Here is a 25,478-nt window from a genome sequence, read left to right on the forward strand (position 1 = left end):
TTATTCATTAATGGGATGTGGGCATGTGTGGCTGAGTCAGCATGTATTGACTATTCTAACTGTTCCTTTAAGTACTGATGGTGGACTCACATATTTAGTGTAAGTACACTCACAGTGATGAAGAAAGTTTGAGAATTTGACCCAGTGACAGCGAAGAAATGCCAATCTATTCCCATGTCAGGGTGGTATATGGCTTGAAGAGGAGCTTGCAGGTGCTTTTTTCATATATCTACCACCTTTGTCCTTCTGCTGGAGGGTTTTGCAACACGGGGGTCAGGAGTCCAAGTGGGCTAGCAAGCTGGAATTGTGGGATGGTAAACTCTGAGGCAGTAACGACTGCTATGGAACTCTGACAGTTATAACAACTGTGCTTCTGCTTTAACAGTTTCCTGGTCTCAGATGGGGGTCACTCACAATTTGATCACTGAGAGAAAAAGTTTGGAAAACACTGCATTCTGTTGTCGGGATTATGAATTTGGGAGGTGCTGTCAAAGAAGACTTAATCTTTCATTCAGCAAAAACACTCATGGTTTGCACTTTTCTTTCAACGTACTAGTTTCTCAAATACTATTTTGAATTAGAGTTTATCTGCTTTATCACTCTGTGATGATACATCATCCAATACCAATAGGGTGGTCAGATTATCTTTTATATCAAGTTGACTGCCACATTTTCTACAGTGACTATACTTCAGAATTATTTCAATGGTTGTAAAGGGCTTTGGAATGTCATAACATTATGAACAGTGCTTTTTTTTTAAAAAAAAATGCCTTGCTAACCCATAGGGTTGATGCATTTGGGAGCAATCTTTGGAGAACATCCTTACCTCCTTAACTGTTGGAAATTCAGCCTCCAGTTACATAGCTGAAACAAGGAACTTGGCTTATTGTACAAGAAAAAGCATCAATTACAGCCATCACCCCTGCACCCCACTTCAGCTACGTAATCCATATTTTTATGTTGTGGTTCCTTTTCTGATCACTCTCCAAAGCATTTTATAATGATGGGTACCATTTTGTAGCAAATACCCACTGTCAGAAAGGTGGAAACAAAAGTAATCACCCATCTAAGTGACTATACTTTATGTGTGACAGCAGAATTTCAGTTATTAATATGCTATTCAAATGAGAGAACATCACAAATGAGGCTGATCATCGAGTTATCTAATATTTATAAATGTTTTCCAACAATCAGAGGAAAGCCCTTGAGTCAATTTATCCTTTTCTTAGTCCAGATTTACTAATGGCAGTTAATGGAAGCTTGACTATCAACGTGCACGTGTTCAATAATGTTGTACCACAGGGAGGGAGTGACACATATCTCAGAGGGAGTGCACCGAAGCCAAGTACCAAATTCAGTTATAGATGAAGAACCACAATAACTTGATCACAGCAGCTTCAAAAATCCTGAAGCCATACCGTACCTCCACAAAGTTGGTGTGTTTGGCATCACGAACGGTCACCACTGCATGAACCTCCTCAATGAGCTTCTGTTTCTCATCATCATCAAACTGCATATACCACTTTGCCAAGCGGGTTTTCCCAGCACGGTTCTGAATAAGAATGAAACGGATCTAAAGAGAGAAAAGTAAACTGGTGAACTGAAGTGGTGTCATCTTTTTGACTGAATTAGTGCCCATGGGAAAATTTTACAGCAACCTTACATGAGAAATACCAATGAAACCTTTTTACTCTTTATTACTTTGGAATGTATGCTCCCCTCCATTTTGTTTGTGCAACATATCTGGCTGCAAGGCCCAGTAAACAAATTGTCCCCCAGCCTGTACTAGCGTTTTGTTGATCCAGACTCACAGGAGATTAGTTATGTTGGCAACTCAATCGAGTTGGGGAAACAGAACTCACATCTCACTGCTCGATGAGCCCTATGTTCTTTATCTTCCTCCTTTCTCCTCTCAAGCAGCTGCCAACACATTCCGTGGTCTCGTTCCTTGGGTGTCCATAACCTGATGTGAACCATTAGACAGTGTGTGTAATTGGGCTATTAATCTAGAGGTGCCCTGCAATGGAGAATGATACTGTCTGTAACCGATATCACTGGATAGCAATTGAGCATGGAAGAACAAAATAAACACTTCCATTCCTCATCCAGGCGTATCTAACCAAAATGAAGCTACGTGCACTGTTTGGAATTAACCATAATAGCTCAGACGAGAGTTCAAACCGAGAATGTTGTTAACCTTCATGGTCTAGCAGAATCTTTATAGGATTTGAAGGAAAGCAGTAAGGAATTAGGTGTATAAATTGCAAGTAGCAAACGTCCCATCACTAATATTTCCAAACCATGCCTAGTGGATTTTCATTAGACGAACAAGGATAAAAGTGTTCCATTGAGCTGGGTTTAATATATTCTAACAGTTGGAGGTTGTGCTGAATTCACTCGAGCACAACATTTCCAATAATTGTTTGGAAAAGTGCAACCAGCTGTCCAATGTTTTTATTTAAATTAGCATACACCTCATAAATTGGTTTTCAAAAGATGATATGGAGGTAACAGCGTTGACAACTGGTTGACTAATTCTTTCAAGCTGCCCTTTGGAATTGTGTCAGAATTGAATTTCTAGTTGGCTTGGATCTATACAACTAAGGACAATTGAGAGAGTTTCTCACATTGAAAGGAAGTATATGGCTCAAGCATCAAATGGGCATATCACATATACATGTACACAATGAGAAGGCTTTTTGAGCGACTCTTCACAACTGGACAGGATACAACTAAAAGAACATGAATCCTTGGCTTAAGTTTTCCTTTTTTTGTCAATACAGGATCAGAACATCATAGTCATACAGCTGTACAGCATGGAAACAGACTCTTTGGTCCAACTCGTCCATGCTGACCAGATATCCTAACCTAGTCTCATTTGCCGGCATTTAGCTCATATCCCTCTAAATCCTTCCTATTCATATACCCATCCAGATGCCATTTAAATATTGTAATTGTACCTGCCTCCACCACTTCCTCTGGCAGCTCATTACATAAACACACCGCCCACTGTGTAAAAAAGTTGCCCCTTATGTCCCTTTTTATATCTTTCCCTTTTCACCTTAAACCTGTACCCTCTAGTTCTGGACAGCCCCACCCGAGGGAAAAGACCTTGGGTCTATTCACCCTAACCATGCCCCTCATGATTTTATAAACCTCTAAAAGATCACCCCTCAGCCTCCGATGCTCGAAGGAAAATAGCTCCAGCCTCTCTCTACAGCTCAAACCTTTAACCCCACCAACATCCTTTTAAATCTTTTCAAGTTTCACAACATCCTTTCTATAACAGGGAAACCAGAATTGAATGCAGTATTCCAAAAGAGGCCTAGCCAATGTCCCATATAGCCACAACATGACCTCCCAACTCCTATACAATAAATTCTTCTGCAACCCTACATTATTGAAAAATCACACTTTATAAACAGTGCTTAAAGTGTTGGCGCTGTAATCGTATTACAGCCAACACACGTTTTAAAAGTTTGTGCTGTAGAAACAGCGTCCCCAATTCGCCAATCAAGTTACAGCGAATTTGCATTGATGAAACACGTGTTATAACAGAATGACTGCACTGACCAATAAAAGCAAGCATACTAAATGCCTTCTTCATTATTTTGTCTATCTGCGACTCCATTTTCAAGGAACTATGAACCTGCACTCCAAGGTCTCTTTGTTCAGCAACACTCCCCAGGACCTTACCATTAAGCGTTTAAATCCCGCCCTGATTTGCCTTTCCAAAATGCAGCAACATCTTTCAACACCTTTGAGCTTCCCTAAGCAACCAGCTCATGTGCACTGCCTTCTGTCTGAATCTGTACTATGTTGGTATCAAGACTTACTGCTCTGTTTCCGACTCAAGCTAATTAAAAGAAAATTCTGACGTTGTTCAAGGATTAAGACGTGATCCACTCAGGAAGTCCTGATGAATGGCTTATGCCTGAAACATCGATTCTCCTGCCTCTGGGATCTGCCTGACCAAGTGTGCTTTTCCAGCATCACACTCTGACTCCGATCTCCAGCATCTGCAGTCCTCACTTTCTCCTAATTTTCAGATTTCCCTAGTCTTGATTTAGACAGGTATTTCTTACCTTGTTATTAGACATTGCTGATCAAGCTGAATATTACAGAATTGATCATGGATAACCCTCCTTACCTTTTGAGAGAGGGAAAGTCATCAAAGAAGCAGCTGAAGATGCTTGGGCTGAGGATACCTCCCCGAGAAACACTTAGTGAATTCCTGGGACAATGACGACATGCCTTTGATAACTATGACCATGCCTTTTTGTACCAGGCAGCTTATTTAACCTTTGATGCCCCTTACATTAATTTTGCTGGTCTTCCTCATCACCATTTCCAGTTAAAAACTGTCTTAATGTTGGAGACAGTTACTTACACCCCTCTTCTAGTATTCAGTGCCCACTTGCGGACTAAGACTACAATAAATTTCAGAACCGTATGCTTCCAGTGGAATCGGAAAGGAACAATTGATAGTGAATCAAGGTTGCTTGATGGAACTATTTTTGATTCTTTCCATCGCTTTACTGATGCTTGGGAGGAGGCCGATAAATGGTTGAGTGATATTTCTTCTGGTCTTTGTAGATAGGACACAGCTGGGCAATCTTCCACATTGTCGGGTAGATGCCAGTATCTTAGCTGTACCAGATCAACTTAAAGGAGTGGCTAGCTTTGGTGCGCAAGGTTTCAGGGCTATTCTTTCTCAGAATATTAAAACTGGGGGAGCTCCTCACCTCTCAAAGGTTTCTCTCTTGCAGAAAGCAAAGCAAAAATGTGCACAAACCTACTGACCACTTCATTCACAATCTCTCCTCATTCTATCCCTAATGAGATCCTACTGTATGGCCTTGACCTATTATTGAATTTGGTTAATAAACAACATACAGGCAGAAGTCCCTGCATTCGCAAATGTTTACTTGTATCTTTGGGTGCCAGGTCCATATAGAGTTCAATTTGAAATTGATGGAGGCCACCAGTGAAGCAGACTAACACTCCTTAAACATATTTTTACACTCATACAAGATAAGCAAGTTTAAAGTCTGTATTTATTCCGCTCTCAAAATTCTTAATAGGAAATATGATAGTCCCAGAAGGTCAAAGGTAAAGGAATGTTTCAACTCGAAGGTAGACATTTTTGATCAGATATAACTGTAATCCAGAAAAATTCCATTGATCTTTGAAACAAGTCTTTGAAAGGATGACTGATTATTCATTATTTTATGAGAAGAAAAAGTGACTTTAATTTCAACTTGCAATAAAGAGATATTGGGTAGGTAAGCTGGAAAACAGGAGACTTAACCAGTCTTACTCTGCCCTGCCCTGATCTAGTTGTACTATTACAGGCAGCAAGGACACCTCCCAAAGATGGTGCAGAGTTCAATTTAAATATGTAAATTCATCTCTGATGACACCTTCAGGAGCTTGATAAATCATTCTAACATTAGGCCAGGAGTTAAAAGTCCAGTTGACGCTCCTTGGATTCTAGCTTTTTGAGTATCCCCAATTGTAACTGCTTCATATTTGGAACCTGCACTTTAGCTGCCAAAGCACAGGGCTCTGGAATTTGATCCCTAAACCTTTTTTGCCTCTTTTCTTCTTGTATTCCTTAAAACCCAACTGTTTTGTTCAAATCTGACTTGATGGGTTTGATGCCTATGTTGAAGCACTTTAGATTGTTTTATTGGGTGGAATCTTACAGGGGTCTGAGTGACATGAGCTATGGTGAGATTTGTGGCAGAATCAGACAAGATACTCAGTGAGGCTGATCTTGATGTAAGATACATCTTGCTGTATCTTTTATGCTTTCTCTAAATGGTGAGGCCAGTCTCTTATTGATAGCGGTATGTTGCCAATTAAGGAGATAATAGTTTTTTTTTAAATGCCTTTTGATTGCCACAACTCAACTCATTTATATTCAGCCTCATACTTTACCAAACATTTTGAACAAGGTAAATGTCAAGTATTCAACATGGAATTACTTCCAAGAATCCTCATGGCACATCTTATACCACACTTCTGCATTTTAATGCTGCACTGGTGACTATCATTGTAAGGGCTGCCACAGGCACACACTGAACTCAGGGTCACACAACAAGCTCATGGATTGGACAAGGCTCAGGCCTATTTTCTTGCTGTCATAGCTCTCATTCACTCTGTGTCTACCTGGATGCTCACAGCATACCTCACCTTTGCCTCACCTTGCTCTTTTGTGGTTTGCCCCTCAGCCAGATATACGAAGCTCATTTTTTTGCTGTTTAGCGCAGACACAAAGGCAAGAAGCTTGACAGGGTCGGCAGCAGTCCTCAGTCAAGTCAAAGGAGATAGCCTTCATATGGTGTGCTGACATAGTAAGTTAGTGGCACCATCTGATACCAGTTCAGAGGCTTGGTAATAGTCAGCCAGCCAGCCAGGGTGATCAGAGGCAGGATGGAGAGAGAAACTAAATGGCTTCCACCCATCTTGACTCTTTCTGCTCCACTGTTTTCCTCCTGGAGTGAGAGAGAGGTAGGTATTAAGGGAGATGAAAGTGGGTGGCCACTGAAATGCTGAGGAAGCATCCTAGCAAGTGAGGAAGTGATGCAGAGGACATGCAGAGTAAGCACTGACAGGGATGGTGGGGTGAGAGTGAGTGAGGAAAATGTTGTAACCTATGGCGAAAGTGCTGAAGTATGAGCGTTGGTGGGGGATGGTTGCCATAGCAGGGTTAGAATGAGTGTGAGGAATTGGAGAGAAGATTCTGGCACATCACAGAAGTGCTACAGCACAGAAGGAGGGCATTTCAGCTCATCATGCCTGCACAGGATTAAGTTAAATGGGTATCATTAGTTTGTGCCAATCTCCTGCTTTTCCCCATACCCTTCCAACATTATTTTCATCCAAATAATCACTCAATACCCTCTTTAAAGCCTCAACTCAATCTGCCTCCACCACACTTCCAGGCAGTGCATTCCATACCTTTACTACTCATCAAATGAAAATGTCTTTCCTCACTTCAACTATGCTTCTTTTGCACAGTATTTTAAATCTACACTCTCTTGTTCTTTTTGCAAATGGTAACAGTTTCTCTCTCTATACTCTGGGCAGCCCGTTCAAACTTCAGATCTCCTCTCAGTCTTCTCTCTCCAAGAGCAATCTCAACTTGTTCAATCTATCCTCAAAAAAGTTTCTCATTCCTGTAAACCACTTTTACACTCTCTCCAATGTTTTCACATCCATCCTATAATGTGGCACCCAAAGCTATGTACAATATTTCAGCTACTGTCTAATAAACATTTCACACAAGTACACTATCACCTCTTTGCTCTTATACTCCATGCCCTTCTTAATGAAGTGGAGGATACTCCATGTAGAATAGCCTTCTTACACTGGCAAAGTGGGGAAGGTCATTGACTTTCTTCCTCCATTGCTGTGTATACCTCCAAACAAACTACAGGACACTCTAGACTGAGTTATTGTTCCCATGCACAACAGGCTTTTAAAGAAGATGCAGTTACAAGAGACATTCGTTTTTTTTAAAGCAGATATCCGATGGCAACTTGTTCCAAGAACAGTGCATAGTAAGACAAAGGATATCACTGGGGTGTGGTAGTTAGTTAATGAGGCATGTTTTATCAGATAAAGCAAGAAACCTTGCAGGGTCTCATTGCAAGAATCCCTCCAAAAACTGATGGAACTCTCACTTTGCCACTAAAATGGAAGCCTCAACCCATTATCTTTAAGGCACCATCTAAACACAAGCCCTTGTTATAAATAGATCATGTTTTGGACATTGATATGCAAATATCATTTATGAGCAGGAGTGGGCCATTTGGCTCCATGGGCCTGCTCTGCCATTCAGTCAGGTCACAGCTGATTTGATTACTTAATGTTCCTGCCTCCTCCCAATATCCTTTCACCTTCTTGCTTATCGAGCATCTGTCTAACTCTGCCTTAAAATATTCAAGCACTCTGCTTCCACCATCTTTTGTGGAGGGGAATTTCAAAGACTCGCAGCCCTCGGAAAAAAAGAAAATCTCACTTTATCCTTTCTTAAATAGGCAACTCCTTATTTTCAAATAGCGATCCTTAGTTGTACGTTCTTCACAAGAGAAAACATCCTTTCCACATCATCCTGTCAAGAGCCATCAAGTGTTTCAACTTCAGCGGTTATAAGCTTAGCACATCCAAACTTTCCCAATAAGCCAGCTCAACCATTCCAGGTATTAGTCTGGTAAACCTTCTCTGGATTAATTCCAATGCATTTACATCCTTCCCTGAACAAGAAAACTAGTGTTCACTTTGCTTTCATGTCCTTACAACTGCCCTCATTTAAATGTTAAAAAGTAGTCTCAGACCCACTCCTCTCCCCCTCAAACTAACTTAAAATTCAATCTCATTATGGTTGCTCATTATGTGTCTTCACTCTGTTATCATTAATTAATCCATATCTACATTACCATTGCCCATCTGATTTTTCTAGTATAACTTTAGATTAAGATCATTCATGATCATCACCATATCTTTCTGACAACTTCCCATAATTCCCTCCTTTATGTTCCATCTTAACATAAGAATGTTAGGTGGCCTGCACACCACTCCCACAAGACATAATGCCTTTGTCATTTCTCATCTCTATAAAAATCACTTTTATATCCTGGTTTTCTGAATTTAGGTCATCCTTCTCTGTTGAGCTAGTACCAGTAGTAGTTAACAGAGCTACTCCTCCACCTTTTCCTAGCTTTTTAACCTTCCTAAATATCATATACCCTTTAATATTCAGGTCTCAATCTATCATGTTATCCTATAGACACACATTTGTAATGGCTATCATTTCCATTGGTTCATTAGGTTAACAGTTTAAGTTTCACATAGCCCTCCAGCACATCTCAGTGGCAATTAGTTAATAAAAGAGTGGAGACAGCAAGCTGTTTGATCACAAATGAGTCAAATCTTGTACTCCTCTGATGTCCACCTGTGAGTAACAGATAATGGATGATGATCAGGACCTGTAATAATGGTTGGTCCTTCACCTTGAGAGCAAAAATGGTCTCAACTGTTCACTTGACTCAAATCGCTAACTTAAGGCAGGACAAATTAAGACATATATTGATATCTATTCATACTGACTGCAGCATTTTTCTGGCTAACTCCAGATATTCTTACTGTGATATCAGTTTGTCTACAACCTGCCTTTGACCTGTTTTCCATATAATTACAGAGCAACCTTGATTATCTGAATATTGGACTATACAGCAAGATCCTAAGATCCCGATGCTTGGCTAAACCATGTTATGCAGCTTTCGATTCTCCCGAATTCAATTAACTGAATGAAATACTTCCTACCCACGTCATCAGATAATCCAGGTTCCTGTGTATTACAAAATTTGGCTATTTGCTGATAACATGACAAGGGCAGTAGAAATGGAGGCACATGCCTATCAGTGATTACAGGTTTGTAAGAGTGACAGTTTTCTCTTCTTCAGCCAACACAAACTTTTGGCATCATTTGTTTTCCTTTACAATTCAAGTGCTTTTCAAATTTAGAATTTCCAAGAACGTTTTGGATGGCAATGAGCCAAAAACCCAAAAGGACACCTAATGTCTGCTTCATTGATGCTCACAAGCATGGCAATGAAGACCCCTAAGTAATAATTTCATACCTGGGAGATACTAACTAATGATAGAAGGGAATGGGAACATCACCTGTGGGCGAGCAGCTGCCACCATGATGATCAGTGGACACATAGGCATGGTAAAAACAACCATCTACAGCAACACCCAATAACCATTTTATATGAGGCTCTTGCAGCAGAGCTTGTCTCTCTTCATTGGTCTTTTCACCAATCAGCAAAAGTGCACCTTAAGAAACTATCCCCCCCAGTGAATTTGCTGCACATCATCATCTCTCACAGACAGAAAAATATAGACGAGTATGCAATTCAGAATGAAAACTCTTTTTTGTTACCAAGACATATCAAGATTTGCTCTAATACAGGGTTTCCCAAAGTGGTACTGCAACCCCATCAGGATTATGAGCCAGAGTTTTGGGGTTACAGGCTCCAAGCCAGCAATAGCTGCCATGCATGTGCCAAAATGGTTCATCTTTGAGGCCTACCCCTATCCTGAAAACTCCAGTAGAAAGCCAGGTACTTCTTCCCTTAAAATCCTTGCAGTTCTAAATATCATCTCCCAAATGCCAGCCTTCCCTGGTCTGGGATCATGGCAATTTTCAAGCCTCAAACAAAAAGGATCACAATGGGGAGAAAAATAGAGAGATACTGCTCTAATATATTTCACAATTGCTTATGTTTACTTCCTCACCCAAAGGCCACCTGCTGCCTTTCTGGTATTCTGCTGCTGGAGAACAGGTTACATCAGCAAACTATTTGTGTCTATAGCATTCACTGCACTCCACCCTTCTAATCATGAAGAACAAGTTGAGCTGGAATGTGTTATATAGAAACTAATGGATATCTGGAAATAATTATAAGTCAAGGGTGTCCAATAACAGAGTGAGCTCAGGGCTTTAATCAGACTGAGGGATTAAAATGCACAGTGAACTGCAAATTATTTATAACCTTTGCCTGAACCCCAATATTAGAATATGGGCTTCAATCCACTGCTTGCTATCTATTGCCTCCAAGTGAAGTTTTAAAATAAATATAGAAAGCGAGATGAATTTATTAGGAGTGTTTTTCAACCCAGTTTCCTCACCTACTGGAGGTTCTGAACTGTAATAGGCAATTATCCCAGATGTTGTCTGTCATCTTCTTCATCTCTAGTTTTGAGATATTCAAAGCAAACACATTCTTGGGACATGGGTTTTAGACAACGTTTTCAACTTGCAACAGCCACTTTCAACATCATACTCACTCTTACAACACTTTGGCCATACAATTCATTAAGCAACATGTCGTTGGAATTCCAGTATCCTCCCCACACAAGCTTTGAATGTAATCCCTTCAGGCAGAGATTGTATTAGAGTGAGTCCTATTCCAATTCAATCATTTGCATGCAATACCCAAGATTTCACGTCAGCAGTAACATTGCAATAATTGGCTACAGCATGGAAGTGGGAAGAAATCAGTCAAGATTCGTACTTCTGACTTCAATCATTTTGATACTTCTGCAACTCGTATACTTGTGACCAGCAGGAGTGATAGGATTGAGCCATTCAGGCTCTTGGGGTTCTGCTAACCAATATTACATTGTTCCACATTTATCCACCTTTGGTCAGTTTCTCTTCATATCCTTATCCAGCAAGAAAGATGTGATAAAATTTCAACATCTGTCCCTTTTAACATGAACATATACATTTTGCATTGCTTGGACCTGCTGGTTAATCCTCTGAGAAATGCTCTTAATCATTTGTAACAAGATTAAGGAAAAAGTACATGTTCAAAAGAAATATTTAATTGAACATGACACTGACCCCACCCTTCTCCCTAAACAAAATAACTGCACATACACACACCCTATTCTTTCAAATCCCTTAGGTAAAATACTTTGTGGGTGTTCAGAATTTAGTGTCTAATTAAGTGCAACATTCTACAGATTAAGATAATACATGCCTGAACACTGTCATTACTTAAACATTTTTCAATGGATTGGATTTTAGTTCATCATTTAAGACGTCACTTTGTCTTAGCCTGAATGCACCTAATTTGCCTAAGTTTAATTTTAATAACTATGTAAGTGGCTGGGTGGTTTATTCACAGCATAAGAAAATTTTATTTCGCAATGTTTAGGATTTTAAAAAAATATATAACTGCCACAACACACAAACATGAGTAAGCCTTTTAGCCCTTTAACCTGATCTACCAGTCAATAAAGGTCATGGCTGATCTGCAACTGAACTCTAAGCTATACCTTTGCCAAAGTCCTTCAATACTTTTGGTGAACAAAATTCTTTCACTGTTATTCAAAATTAACAACTGATCTCACATCAATTTGATGGAAGAGTTCCAAATTTCTACTGTTCAGTAGTGTTTCCTAATTTCATGCCTGAAAGGTCTGGCTCTAATTTTTAAACTTTATCTTCTTGCTCCCAACTCCCTAACTAGTAGAGAACCATCTGTTTCATCCTAAAAAACTTGACAGTTGTGATCAAAACACTCCTTTACTGGTGTTCTAAGTCCTGCGGAAAACAGCACTAGATTTTGAGATTTCTTGTACTTTAACCCTTAGAGTGCAAAAGTCATTCTGGTACACCTATGTGTGACTTAACTGGGTGCTTTGTGTAGCTGAAGCATTACTTCTATCACCTCATGTTTTCATTCTCAAGGTAGAAAGGCATTATGCTGTTAACTTTATTAAAAAATTATTTCCATATGAAGCTTTCACTATCTATCCACATAAATTGTGTGACATCTTTCTGATTGGGCTTGAGAATAATTGTTTAGGTTGAAGTGGAAGTTTTTAGATTAAGCACCTCGACATCCTGATATTCAATTCTGATCACTGGGTTTTTCTCTTATTATTTGAACAACTGGTTAAGCAAGCTGCTTAAAGCTGTTACAATGCAGTGGCAATGCAAATGTTGTCATCAATAGGATGCTGATATCAGTTCAAAACATAACTCTGCCTACCACATAATTCAGTGTTATCACGCATACATTTCAATGTGAGTATAATTCTGGGTACAAAGGCTGCTTGTCCCAATGATTGGCCAGTTGAATCACCTCCTTTTGGTTCTTTGGAACAGGCAGACTCCAGGTAGTATTCAACCATCCTGAACTTGTCAAACCCAATCTTTTATTCAAAGTGATTGCATGAATGGGCAGCACTTGCTCAACAACCCTGAGTGTGCTAACAACTATATAAACAACCAAATTAAAATGAGTCAGGCCTGTTATATGGCTCATTTCGGCTTGCTAGAAGAAAATGCATTCATACTCAGGGATCCATTTAATGCAAGCAAAATGAATACATTCAAGTCTTCCATTTTTTTAATGATCCAGAAGCATAGGAAACCCACTCTACTGTTTTCTCCATGGTAAACTACTCAGTGGAAATTTTAAATTCTTATGTTTGCCCTGGTGAGGTGCAAGCTGAGAAGTTTTGGTAACGTCTCATTGTTTAAAAACATTCAAGCACAATAATTTTGTAGATCCATCATAAAGTCCAACCTGGTAAATCACCCTTTAACTGCCAGATTACAATCAATCAGTCTGTTCTGCATTCCCACTTGATTGCTGATACTGACTGTTTGTTTTCTGATAAATGTACAAACTGAAAATTACATTTTATTTTGCTCAAAAACTGCATGAATCCATGTAAGATTCTGTGATCCATGTAAGATTTATATAAGATATCTGGTTGGCATGGACAAGATGGACCGAAGGGTCTGCTTCTGTGTTGTATAACTCTAGGATTCTACAACTCTAAAATTCATTTGGCCAAAAGTAACAACACACTAAACACCCATAACATTCATTTAAAGAATAACTGTGCTGCTGTCAACAACTACAATATTTGATTATTCTGAATTGGTTAATTCAACATGGCATTCGGTTTTGGCTATGCTGAAAAAAAAAAGTTTACACCTTTGCAAGTACAAGAATTGGATAACAGCTTAGGTCCTTCATTTTTAAGTAAAAGCATTAGCCAGCTCTTCTTTCCATTTAAATATTTCCATTAAGTGTTGGCACTGATCAGGAAGTCCTGTCTGCTAACTCAGGGGCCCAGGACACAATGCTGCTGAAGTCTCTAATTAGGCTGGTGGTTGGTAATGTAGGGTGGGAGAACACTGTTTAAAACTAGGAAATCCTCAGGAAAAGCAACAACATCCTTAAAAAAATAGCCCTGGAAATGGATCCCATTTTAGTTAAAACTTTTAAAATTATTTCCACCCACTTTTGGAATAAATGAATTAACAGTCCATTTCTAAATTTCAGAAATAAAGACATAGCAATATTTAATTTAGTGTACTTTTTTTTTAAGAATCAGGTTAAGATGTGTGAACATAATGCTTTTTCGTTTTTAAAATCCAGCATCAACTGTCCCAGATGATTCTGCATCAGCTATGACCTCAGCAGGATACTTCTATGGCATCCCCTTTCCATGATTCTATTGACTAACAGTCAGCTTTGTGCTCTTATGCTTTGGAAACAAGGGTGAACCTCACCATTTTTAGCCTGGAACTAGAATACTTAAATTATATTAGACTGAGCAAGACTTACACTTGTATTTGGAAATGAAATTACAATGAGGTATTACATTAGAGATAATCCCAAATCATTCTGGAATATAGAGTTACCCAAGCTGTTGAAGGATATGGTGAAAATGGGCATAATTTACAACATGTACATTCCCAGTGCAGATTCAAAATAAATTCAAGTAAAACAATTGAATTTATTCAAAATGACTTCAACTATACAAATAAAATTTATACTCCAACCTGAAAAATATTGACAGTTTATCAACAAATGCAACCCCAAGGCAGACTTGACAATATTGTGGAGCTAAATGCCTCCCTAACAGCACTGCAGTTGTGCCTACACTCAATGGATACAGCAGTTCTAGAGAGCTGTTCACCACCAGAGAAAGGGCGACTGGGCATAGTCAATAAATACTGTCCAGCCAGTGATACTCATATCCCATGAATGAATCACAATCCTTTAAGAGGTTTACGAGAGTAGAGGGTTCCAGGATTATTCACCACCATGTGCAAATCAAAACATGTAATTCAGCCATACACCACAGAAGGAGGCCATTCAGTGATTGTGCCTATGCTGGCTGTTTGAAAGAGCTATCCATTAAATCCCCATTGCATTGCACACGTCCTCTTCAATTCAATTGTCTCAAGAAAGGATTACTGAACTGCTTTTATTAAGCATTCACTAATTTATGGGACATGGGTGTTTGATGCTGTCCATCTTCTAATCTATCCTGAGGAGATGATGATTACCTTGTGGTCTTTCACAGTCCATGCAGGTACAGTGCATAAAATCATGACTGATAACTCCCACATTCGCTTTTCCCTTAAATTCCAGAAGTCTAAACATCTCTGTCTTGAATGTACTCAACTACTTCACACCTTCAGCTCTCTTGGGAACAGAATTTCAAATATTAATAGTCCACTGATTGAAGAAATTTCTTTATTTTTGTAAATAGTTGCCTCATTATTCTGAGTTTATGATCGCCAAAATTCCCGGTTAGGGCAATAGCCTCCCAGCATCTCTGTTGTTTTAACCCTAAAGAATTACATATACTACAACAAGATCATCACTTGTTATTCTAAACTCTAGGGAATACAGACCAATTCCCCATAACATCTCATTATAGGATAATTCCGTCATCCCAGGTACCAGGCATATCAAACACTGTATGACCACATCCACTTGAAGACAAATTGGGCCTAGGATGAAGTCAAATTTATTCTTAATGTTTGTAACTGGGCAGAAGAAAATGCAGAACTTCCCCGAGAAACAAGAAGAAATCTGAGGGCAATAATTTCAAGGCAATGTGGATATTCCAGCTGACTATATATGCAGCATGGGACAGAAGAAGCATATATACAGATCAACCACATATCACCCCTTTGCCAAGGTCCCATCACACTGGCAGAGAATAAGGTTATAATCATGGCTACTTTGCCTTTTCAAGAAATGCAAATGAACTGTGAAGGTAAGAGGTCTGACAATTCCCCAGATGTAGCTTCCTGATCTCTGATAATCCCTCAAAAGGAGATATTTTCCTTATGGATAGAGGAAAATCAAATATTTTACCGAAATTCAAAAGCTGCACAATCCCTAAAGAGCAGAGAAAGGTGCAGGTTGCCCACATGCATCAACAGTTTGAAAATCCATGTGGAAAAAATACTAACTTTTCAGTTTTAGGAAAGTATTGGAAATAAAATGAAAAATTGTTCCTATAATAATGATAGACTTCAATTTACAGGAGAAGTTGGCTAAGATGCTTGCAGAGGCAAACAAGCATGGTGGTGATTAACAGACTGGTTACCAGTCTGTTAATCAGCACCATGCTTATAGATGTGGTACCTTTAACTGTGCACATCTCTGCAGAACTGTTTCACTAATCAGCCATTAGGTTCAATATGAAAACTTGACTCTTACTTTGGTTAGTCCAAATGTTATTGCTCTAGAACTGCAAATTTTAAATTCCTGTTTGAGCTCACCCAGTGACTATTTTATGTAATACCTATTAAATTATATAACTGAACCTTTCCAGTTCCAACTGGCTCAATACTTGGATCTCCAACATCCTCACTCTGACATTTTTCGTCTATACTCAATGGAAATGTCAGCAAGAATATTATATGTTCTTCATTGGCACAGTAGACAGTATCTTCCAAACCATGACTGCTACTGCCTAGGAAAACAAGAGCGACTGGCATACTACCCTGCAACACTCACTCTCAAGTCACACCCCCGCTCCAACTCACGTACACCATTGCCTCATTGTCAGTAGGAGTTTCACAGCTCTATTTCCAACAGAGTGTGAGCGTATTTCCACCATGTATACTGCAGTGGCACAAGATGGCAACGCACCATTACCCTCTCAAGTATAATCAGGGATGAGAAATAAACATTGGTTTCGCTAGCAATGCAATACTGCAACAAAAATGAATTACAGGAAATAATTGAGACAAGTATTTAGATGTTTTCAAATGGAAACTTCAGGAGTGCATTGGAGCGAAGGGATCAGTGAAGTATATTGAAAGGCTGAGATGAGGTAGATAAAACATGAGAAAACTTGTGTGCAATGGATGTAGGTTTGCTCACTGATATGGAAGGTTCGTTTTCAGATGTTTCGTCACCATACTAGGTAACATCTTCAGTGAGCCTCCGAATGAAGCACTGGTGGTGTAGTCCGCTTTGTATTAAATGTTTGAGTTTCCTTGGGCTGGTGGTGATGTCATTTCCTGTGGGTTTTTTGTCTTACCCATGTCAGAACAAACACAAGAATGCCAATTTCAAATAATCAAAGCAATATATATGCTACAGGAGAAAATGGTGCTGACTGGGGGGCACCATTGATGGTTTGCAAAAGGCAGATCACACACTGCAATTGCAAATCCCAAAACATCTATTGTTCCCGATTGTAAATTTGCAATTGGCAACAATTGCTGAACTCCTGATTGTTCTCAAGCTCTTACAAAATCCAATTTAAGATTGCCAGTTGAGCTCATAAATACATACTATCATATATACAAGGGCCCATTCTCTGCAAACAAAAAGAATATGTTCAATCCTTCTGCCTTGTTTGAATTACCTGGAAGATCAGGGAACCTACAGTTTCTCCATTGTTTCCTTCATGGCAACACTTGGGTCTATTAGAATAGACTTCCTAACGAATCAACACCCTTTTTCCTTGTAGTACAAATTCTCGTGGATACTCTCATTCTTTTGACCTTCCAAATTCCATGTACCTGTCTCCTGAATGAAGGTATCCTTGCCTATGCTTTAAAGTTAGTTATACATCTTTACGCTGTTTTCAAATCTATTATTTGGCTATTAAATCAATTTGTTGCTTCTTTGTGAAAATAGTACGCATTAGAACTTTTCACTTATCCTGGTCTTTCCCTTCCAAAACATTAATTTATTTTATTCCTTGCATGATATGCTGGATATATAAGAGATCCGAAGGAAACGATAAGACAATTCCTTGGTCCTAAAATTCAGAGGTGGAGTCTAGCCTCAAAACATTCACTAGTCTTCTTCAGATGCCCTCAAGTCGATTCACAAATTTGAAATGGAGAAAAACAAATTTGCAAGCTATCCTTTATTTTATGGAGGCATAATTAAAATATCACAGCCAAAATAAAACAATAAGAAATCAATTTTATTGTGGGCCTGTTAGACAAATCCATTCCCTAAAAACAAAATCTAATGTATTTCTAGCATTTTGTGTTCATTTTGGACTTGCAACGCATAACACAGATAATGGCCATTCACCCCAACAGGACTATACTCGGGGTTTACATTCCATTCAAGGCTCATTGAATCCTTTCTCATCTAAATGTATCAATATCTCCTTCAATTCCTTTTGTCCTCACGTTCTTATTGAAATTCATTTAATTATTCTCAGCTGTGGCCTATGAAAGTAGACAAGCTGGAGGTTGGAAGAACACAGCAAGGAGGCTGGAAGAACACAGCAAGCTAGGCAACATCAGAAGGGAGAGAAATCAATGTTTTGGGTGTAACCCTTTGAAAGTGACAAAAACATACATTGATGGAAAAACGCAGCAGCATCTGTGGAGAAAAATCAAATTTAGCATTTCGGGTCCAGTGACCCTTCTCCTGAAAGTGAGTTCAATATTCCCACCAGTTTCTGTGCAAAGCTACTTTCCTGTTGGACCAATAGTGACCACCTTACTTAAATATGGCCCACTTGACCTCATCTCAGCAATAAGTGGGACCACTTTCTCTCCATCTACCCTGACAAAACTTTTCACAATTATGAAGGCTTTTATCAGGTCGCACAACCCCTTTTCTTATCTGAAGAAAGGAGTCCCAAACCTGTTCAAGCTGCTTGTTATAACCTGTCAGTTATGGTTACAACCTTAAAAAAACCCTGCTCTTTTGAAAAATGCATAAACTCAATTATATCTACACCGCTTTTTACTGTTACAATATAAAAATACTCAGTGGGTGGTTTTGGCAAGAAACAAGCGACAAGGCCTCTATTTTATGATAATTATTCGCCTCCATTGCTGTAAGATACCCAAGCAAACATTAGAATGCTAAGTTTTACTTTTTGAACGATTAAACAGCCTCTACGTTAGTTCAGTTGTGTTCTCTTTATTATTTACAGAAAACCCTTCAAAGCTGGGCTCAGGTTAGGCCTCATCCTGCATTCAATCCATTTCGAAATGGAGTGGGGGGGGGGGGGAAATGAGAAATATCACCACTTACCATTACGACTCTGCTTTTGGGGGTGGTTTTCTTCTTATAAACTACTGTGTTTTATGGGTGTTTATTGCTTTTCTTTTGCCGGGACATATGATGTTTTATTTCAGAGGCGACACTTTTTTTTCCCTCTCAGTCACCGCTGACTGTCAGAACCCGCATCACGCCACTACGCATGCGCAGCCCTCCCCAAGGCACTCTGGGGAATGTAGTCCTTTCCACCCACTCCCTATCGCCTCCTCCCCCTCTCCCAAGTGCACCATAATCAAATCAATGACAATGCACCCCCTTTGGGGTGTTAAAGGAAATATTTTCTGCCGGGAGATGTTGTTATTTAAAAAAACACAAACGACGCTTCAAATAACGAATATGACTCTCCAGTTGTCTCTTGATTCTAGCCATGTTAAGCAAGCCTATTACTGACCATCGACATTAGGATGTCGCCCCTACCAAGGAAGACAATTGCATTGCAATTCATTGCGATGCTGAATGGATTAAATAATGCAACAGCTTTGCTCAGCTGGGGAGGCAAGAGACTACATTTCCCGGCACCCTGGGTCGCGCACCACTTCCGGCCCGGCGGCACCGCCTCCGTCCACTTCCTGCCGCTCTCTTCCCCGCCCGCAGCTGGCGGCCTACAACCTAACGTGCTGGGTGGACGCCCGAGTCTGATTGACGTGAAGGAAGCGCAATAAAAACTGTCTCTCCGTGGAGACCGACCAATGGAGACCAAGAAAGGGAGGGCGGTGATTTAAAAAAAAATGAAACCAGCAAGTTTGGTTGGGAGGGCAAATTACGAAGGTGGAGAAGGAGAAGAAGAGAGAGGGGGAAGGGGAAAAAAAATCTTATTGTCGTGAGGCCAGTTCTTTTTATTTTGAGGGGAAAATTTGTGGCGGCAGCGGCTTTTGGTCGACATTTTTGAGTGGAAGTCAGGCGTGGCCTATCGAATGGTGTGTGCGGAGGTGGATTTTTGTTGATGTTTGACTAATTGTTTGAGGATCGGGGAGGAGGAGGAAAGAAAAATATATTTGTCCCTTGGAGGAGGAGATATCACCTGACCCGTCGAATCAGTGCGCCTCCATGGCGGCCTGAGAAGCATCATGAACGATGTCTGCTCCTGGGGGGGATCCAGCAGCAGCAGAGAGAAAAAGTTGTTGAAGGGGAATAGTACGGGAGAAATATCCGCCATTTCTGTCCAGTCATAGATTTGCAAGAGGACCGAGAGCAAAGAGAAAGCAAAAGAGAGGGTTGGGAAAAAAAACCAACATCACTTTAATCCACACACATTCCCTCTCCTCCAAATCTGTCCTGTGATTCCTGAGGAAAACAAGATGTCTGCTGACCATTAATTTAAAAAAAAATCCCCAGGAACAAATCTATATCTATTATTTGTCTCATCTTGTGGAAAGAAAGCTAAGGTAGGGAGATATTTTCTTTTCTTTCTCCTCTCTCTCTCTTTGCTTCCACCCTCAGTTTTTTTTTCTTCCCGTTGAATGGATCCTTAATTTGTATTCTAAGCCTGATCTTTCTCTCTGATTTTGGCATCCAAGCATTTATTTCGTTGGAAATATTTCAAGGTTTTTTTTTGTTAGTTTTTGTTTCGTACATGTATTTTCAGAACAGCCAAAGGAATAAAAATTTGTAGAATACTTGATGTGGCTGAGTGTGCCATGTGTCAAAATGTGTTGAAGAACTAATTTCGTTTTTCGTTGTTTAGAAATGAATGACACCTTTCTCTTCCCAGAATGAGTTTTAACATTTTGTAGGATTTTGTAAGGAACGTTAAGGAAATGTATCTTTTTTTCAGTGCTTTGCAGTTCTAATTTTTGAAATCTGAATTTTTAATTGTATAAATGTATTGCTATCACCTCTAACATAAAGCACAGAATTATTTAAATGCTTTTTGCAGAATAAGTTTTAGCACCTTCAAGGCAATCCAGTGTTAAGACTTAACTCAAATTGTATAGGAGTGATAAAGATACAACTGTATCTGGATAATGTGTTATTGATTAATTTTGGACATTAAATTCTCATTCTGTTTTCCATTCCTAAAAATCTAGATGGATTAATAGCTGAAATAGAAGAAAAAATAGTTTGGCTTTTTTAAAAAAAAAAGTGAGTGGGTTTGTTTGTTTCTCTCTTCCTTTCTTCAGTTAAGGAACATGTATATGCTGACATTAAACATAGTACATTCACGGATGTAGTGATTTCTGCTTTTAATGAGCATGGTGCACTCTGTATTTAAACAGTGACTTCAAGTCTACAAACTCTATCTGAACCCTTCTCCTCCCCCTTTTTGAATATATGTGGAATATGTCTTGACATGTTGGGTATCCATTGCGTGAAGCACATGTTTGTGGTATGCATCCAAAAGGTCGACTTCTGGTTTATTATGTTGAAGTGTACTTTTATGGGGTGGGGTGAGGGGAGTTGTTTATGTTCGTGATTCAGTGAACTATTGTGAAGGGATACACGGCCTTGTATCACAAGGCATTAAGAGGTTAGAATTGAGGTGATATTAGAAATTGAGTTCTGCTCTTATTTTAAGAAGGTTCCTTTTAATCTGCTTATCAACTGCATTATTTTAAGACCATGTTCCCAGTAAAATTTAATGGAATGACTGCAATTTAGCCCCTTCCAAATTTAGTCATAATTTTTCTTGATGCTGATCAATTCAGGATTATCATTTACCAATTTGCAGTCAGAGACAATAACATAAATAACTGTATCAAAACCCCTCTCAATTTTTGAGCTGGTTTATTGATTGCAGCATGATAAAATGGCAAATCCTGTGTGTTAGATACCAGTATCAAAACTACGAACTTAAGTAATGTAATCAGCTAGGCCCGGGATTCGTGGTTTGTGGTGAGTGAGCTGTCCTTAGTTGTGATGGTAGCTGCCCTTCTGGGAGGCAGAGAGATATTCGGTTAGTATTTTCACTGCTGCTTTTCAGCGAAACATGGGTGTGTGCAGAGCTTCAAGGTTCAGTTGTGATGACTACTGTGAATGGATAGGCTGCAGAAGTTCCCTGGTGAGCCTCGTGCATCTGGAATGACCTTGTTAACAGCCATAGAATTGGAACTTAAAAAATGAAATCTAAATTGTTGTATATAAATGGTTTTGTTATTCTGTTTTCAGTTAACCTGTAGATCATTTTTTGGTCATTTTTGACTTCCATTCTCTCTCTTCCCCCTTCCGCCTCCAGAAAAAATTACCCTAATGAATGTCTATGCAGCAAGAATTGCAACCCGAGCCATCTTCCAATCATAAGAGGCTCTGTAACATTCTAAAATTATAAATTATTTTAATCTTCAAAGATTAATCTTGGCAATTACACAAGTCGGTTTGTGTAATGATTTCATCTTGATTTTCATATTTTTAAATTCTTGGAGGTTAGCATATTTAAAAAAAACAATTAGACCAAAAAATCCTTGCTGCAGTGTATATAATTTAAAAAAAAACTGCAATGAATTAATACATGAAGGCCAATTGATTGCTTAAAACAAATCATTCATGTTTTAGAATTTTAACATGTTCGATTTTAAAATAAAGAACTAATGATAGTTGCTGCTGATGGCTTGCATGAGGACACACTGCATTACGACATGCAGAATTTTCTCCCGTATGATTTCTTGATTGTCATCTTTTAGCCAACAGGGATTTCTAACTGACAAATATGGCATTATCCAGAGTTTTGGGGGAGGGTTTGGGTGCAGGGATCAGTGATGTCTCTTATGCTGTTTCACCTGCTCAGAGTGGATTCCCAGGGGTGGCCTTGTCTTCAATGTTTATGGTGACTGACTGAATTTGGCACGATGATGACCCTACAGTTTGCTATTGTCTCCACATCTGCTTAATAAAAATACTTTCTATTTCAGAAAATGTATGTATCCACCTCTACCTCCCACCACCACTGTATTACCACCTATATGTTGTGCTAAATCCCCTAATCTACACTTACAACATCAGTTTCCGGCTGAGTCCAAAGTCCTCCAATCCACACCTTAATTCTAATCTTTAATACTCTCCACAAACTATTATTGATTCAGAATGCCGCAGTCCAAGTCCTCGTGAGTAGCCTTCACTAGAGGCAATGTGTGTTCATGTTCAAGTTTGGAGACTGTGTTTCCATCGCAGATGAAGACATTAACAAGAAAAAGGACAGAATTAAATGTCTGTATGTATTATAGGTTAAAGCTTCAGCTAATGAACTGACAAATGAGCTAGTGATTTCTTATTCTAGAGATTAATACTTGGAACTGATTTTATATTTTGAAGGACTTCATCATTGTCCATGTAATATCATTTTAACATAATGATATTTTAAATGTATTATTGAACTGTGTGAATTCTTGACAAGCACTTTAATTTAAATGCTTGTAATGTTTCCTGTGCCATCATGTAGGGAGGTGATGGCCTAGTGATATTATTGCTGGACTGGTAATCCTAAAACCTAATGTAATGTTCTGGGGGCCCAGGTCTGAATTCCACCAGGGCAGGTGGTCAATTTAAATTCAATAAAAATCTGGAATTTGGGAATCTGATAACCTGGCCTACGTGTGACTCCAAGTCCACAGCAACGTGGTTGGCTCTTAATTCCCCTCTGGGCACTTAGACAATAAACGCTGGCCTAGCCAGTGACACCCTCATCCCATGAATAAATAAAAAAGAATGTGGACAGTACTAGATCTGATGCGTAGCTTTACATTTTTTTTTGCTAGTAATGTAATTCTAAACTCTCTCTCTTTTAGATGCAAAGTATGGCCCTGAAGTAGAGAGAAGGAAGGAGGGCAGTTAGTGTTGGATGAGGAAATAATCAACAAATTGTGAAGTGATTTAATATTTTTGGGAACAGGGTTATGTGAAGAAATTGTTCTTGTTTAGGTGTCTGGTGTTTTGCCTTTCCTATTTCAGGTCTGTAAAGTTGAAAAGTAGAGAATAGCTATTCAGAACATAAGAATGTGATCTTCTACCTGTAAGGATTCTTATCTCCAGGTGAGATATTATCAGGCGATCTGTGGACTGGTGTTTCCACATGAGAATTGATTTTAAATCCTGCAGGATGGTGGCATGGGATGAAAGCAAAGTATTTCATTTGGAAATTAGCTCATCAATTCTAGATTATTCACTAGGTAGTACTTACTATTCTGGTCACGACATAGAAATGAAAATATAGATAAGGTTTATAAAAATGTTGCCAGAGCTGGAGTCTTTTTAGTTATGAATTGGGATTGGAAGGCTGCACCTGTGTCCTCTGCAACAGAGGCGGTCAGGGGACAGATTTAATAGAAGGTGTACAAAAGTTGAGGGGTCTCGTCAGGATTGATAGGAAAGACCTCTTATTATTTTATCAGAATTTGATAAGTAGGGAGAAGAAATTTTAAACTAATAGTTTAGAAATATTGAAATGGTTTTTTGTCACCAAGATAGTGCAGCTTTGCAACCTAAAAAGAGTTGTACAAGTAGAAGTCTCCATTACATCATAAAATATTTGGGTCTGCTTTTGAAATACAGTAAGTTACCGGGCTATGCATCAAGAGCTAGTGTGTGTTTATTTGGGCCTGAGTGGCTTTTATTGTCAACCAGGACAGGATGGGCCTAATGCAGCATCAGTAGTCCTTTTGATAGCAATGGTCACCTTGTGACATGGAGTTAATGGAAACAAACTTAGGATGAAACTTTATTGCTGGAACAGCACAGCAGGTCAGGCAGCATCCAGGGAACAGGAGATTCGACGTTTCGGGCACAGGCCCTTCTTCAGGAATGGCCTGAAGAAGGGCCTGTGCCCGAAACGTCGAATCTCCTGTTCCCTGGATGCTGCCTGACCTGCTGTGCTGTTCCAGCAATAAAGTTTCAACCTTGATCTCCAGCATCTGCAGACCTCACTTTCTCCTCAAACAAACTTAGGAGTTGAGTATATCAGTTAACACGTCTTATGTATAATTTAATATTAATATCTTTTAAAACATGTAAAAACTGCACTTACTGTGTAACTGGTTCGATGTGCTAGTAATGCCAATTCTTGATGCTTTTTGTGCTACTTAGTGACTAGTGCGCACCTAAACCAACAGACACTCTTACTTCCGGTTGTTTCTTTACTGGGTTATTAGCATAAAAATTAAGTTTTTTTTCCCCCTGTTATTCATTCACTGGAGTGAGGGTTTAGCTGGGCACGCCAGTTTTTGCCCATTCTAGAGGGCAGTTAAGAGTTGGGAGTCACAGGAAGTGAAAATGAGGTCTGCAGATGCTGGAGATCAGAGATGGAAATGTGTTGCTGGAGAAGCGCAGCAGGTCAGGCAGCATCTAGGGAACAGGAGAATCGACGTTTCGGGCATTCGCCCTTCTTCAGGAATGAGGAAAGTTTGTCCAGCTGGCTAAGATAAAAGATAGGGAGGAGGGACTTGGGGGAGGGGCATAAGGACTTGGTGTATAAGGACTTTAGCAAGGTATTTGATATGGTTCCCCATGGTAGGCTCATTTAGAAAGTAATGAGGCATGGGATATAGGGAAACCCGCCTGGTTAGATAATAAATTGGCTGACCCATAGAAGACAGGGTGAGATTAAATGGATAGTTTTCAGCTTGGAGCACGGTGACCAATGGTGTTCTGAAGGGA

The 25,478-nt window shown here is 39.4% G+C and overlaps 2 protein-coding genes across 5 annotated transcripts in view; one reads left to right on the top strand and one right to left on the bottom strand.

Annotated features, from left to right (window-relative positions):
* The window catches only part of ap2s1 (adaptor related protein complex 2 subunit sigma 1), a 43,850-nt gene extending 24,783 nt beyond the window's left edge, over positions 1 to 19,067 (bottom strand). Inside the window, exons 1-2 of one of the 2 annotated variants that reach the window (XM_043680881.1) lie at positions 18,870 to 19,061; positions 1,424 to 1,573 (exon numbers count right to left, since the gene is read on the bottom strand). In XM_043680881.1, the coding sequence (XP_043536816.1) occupies positions 1,424 to 1,573; positions 18,870 to 18,872 (153 nt within the window). In that variant the 5' untranslated portion in view covers positions 18,873 to 19,061. Of the gene's footprint in view, positions 1 to 1,423; positions 1,574 to 18,869 lie in introns of both variants that reach the window. The other variant, XM_043680883.1, reaches the window with a different exon arrangement.
* A 422-nt stretch (positions 19,068 to 19,489) lies between these two features.
* The window catches only part of arhgap35a (Rho GTPase activating protein 35a), a 141,533-nt gene continuing 135,544 nt past the window's right edge, over positions 19,490 to 25,478 (top strand). The window contains exons 1-2 of one of the 3 annotated variants that reach the window (XM_043680877.1): positions 19,490 to 20,281; positions 20,924 to 20,978. The gene's annotated coding sequence lies outside the window, so the exon portion shown is untranslated. The remainder of the gene's footprint in view (positions 20,282 to 20,923; positions 20,979 to 25,478) is intronic. The other 2 variants (XM_043680876.1, XM_043680878.1) reach the window with 2 other exon arrangements.

This window comes from Chiloscyllium plagiosum, chromosome 41 (genome assembly GCF_004010195.1).
Source record: "Chiloscyllium plagiosum isolate BGI_BamShark_2017 chromosome 41, ASM401019v2, whole genome shotgun sequence".
Taxonomy (NCBI): Eukaryota; Metazoa; Chordata; class Chondrichthyes; order Orectolobiformes; family Hemiscylliidae; genus Chiloscyllium; species Chiloscyllium plagiosum.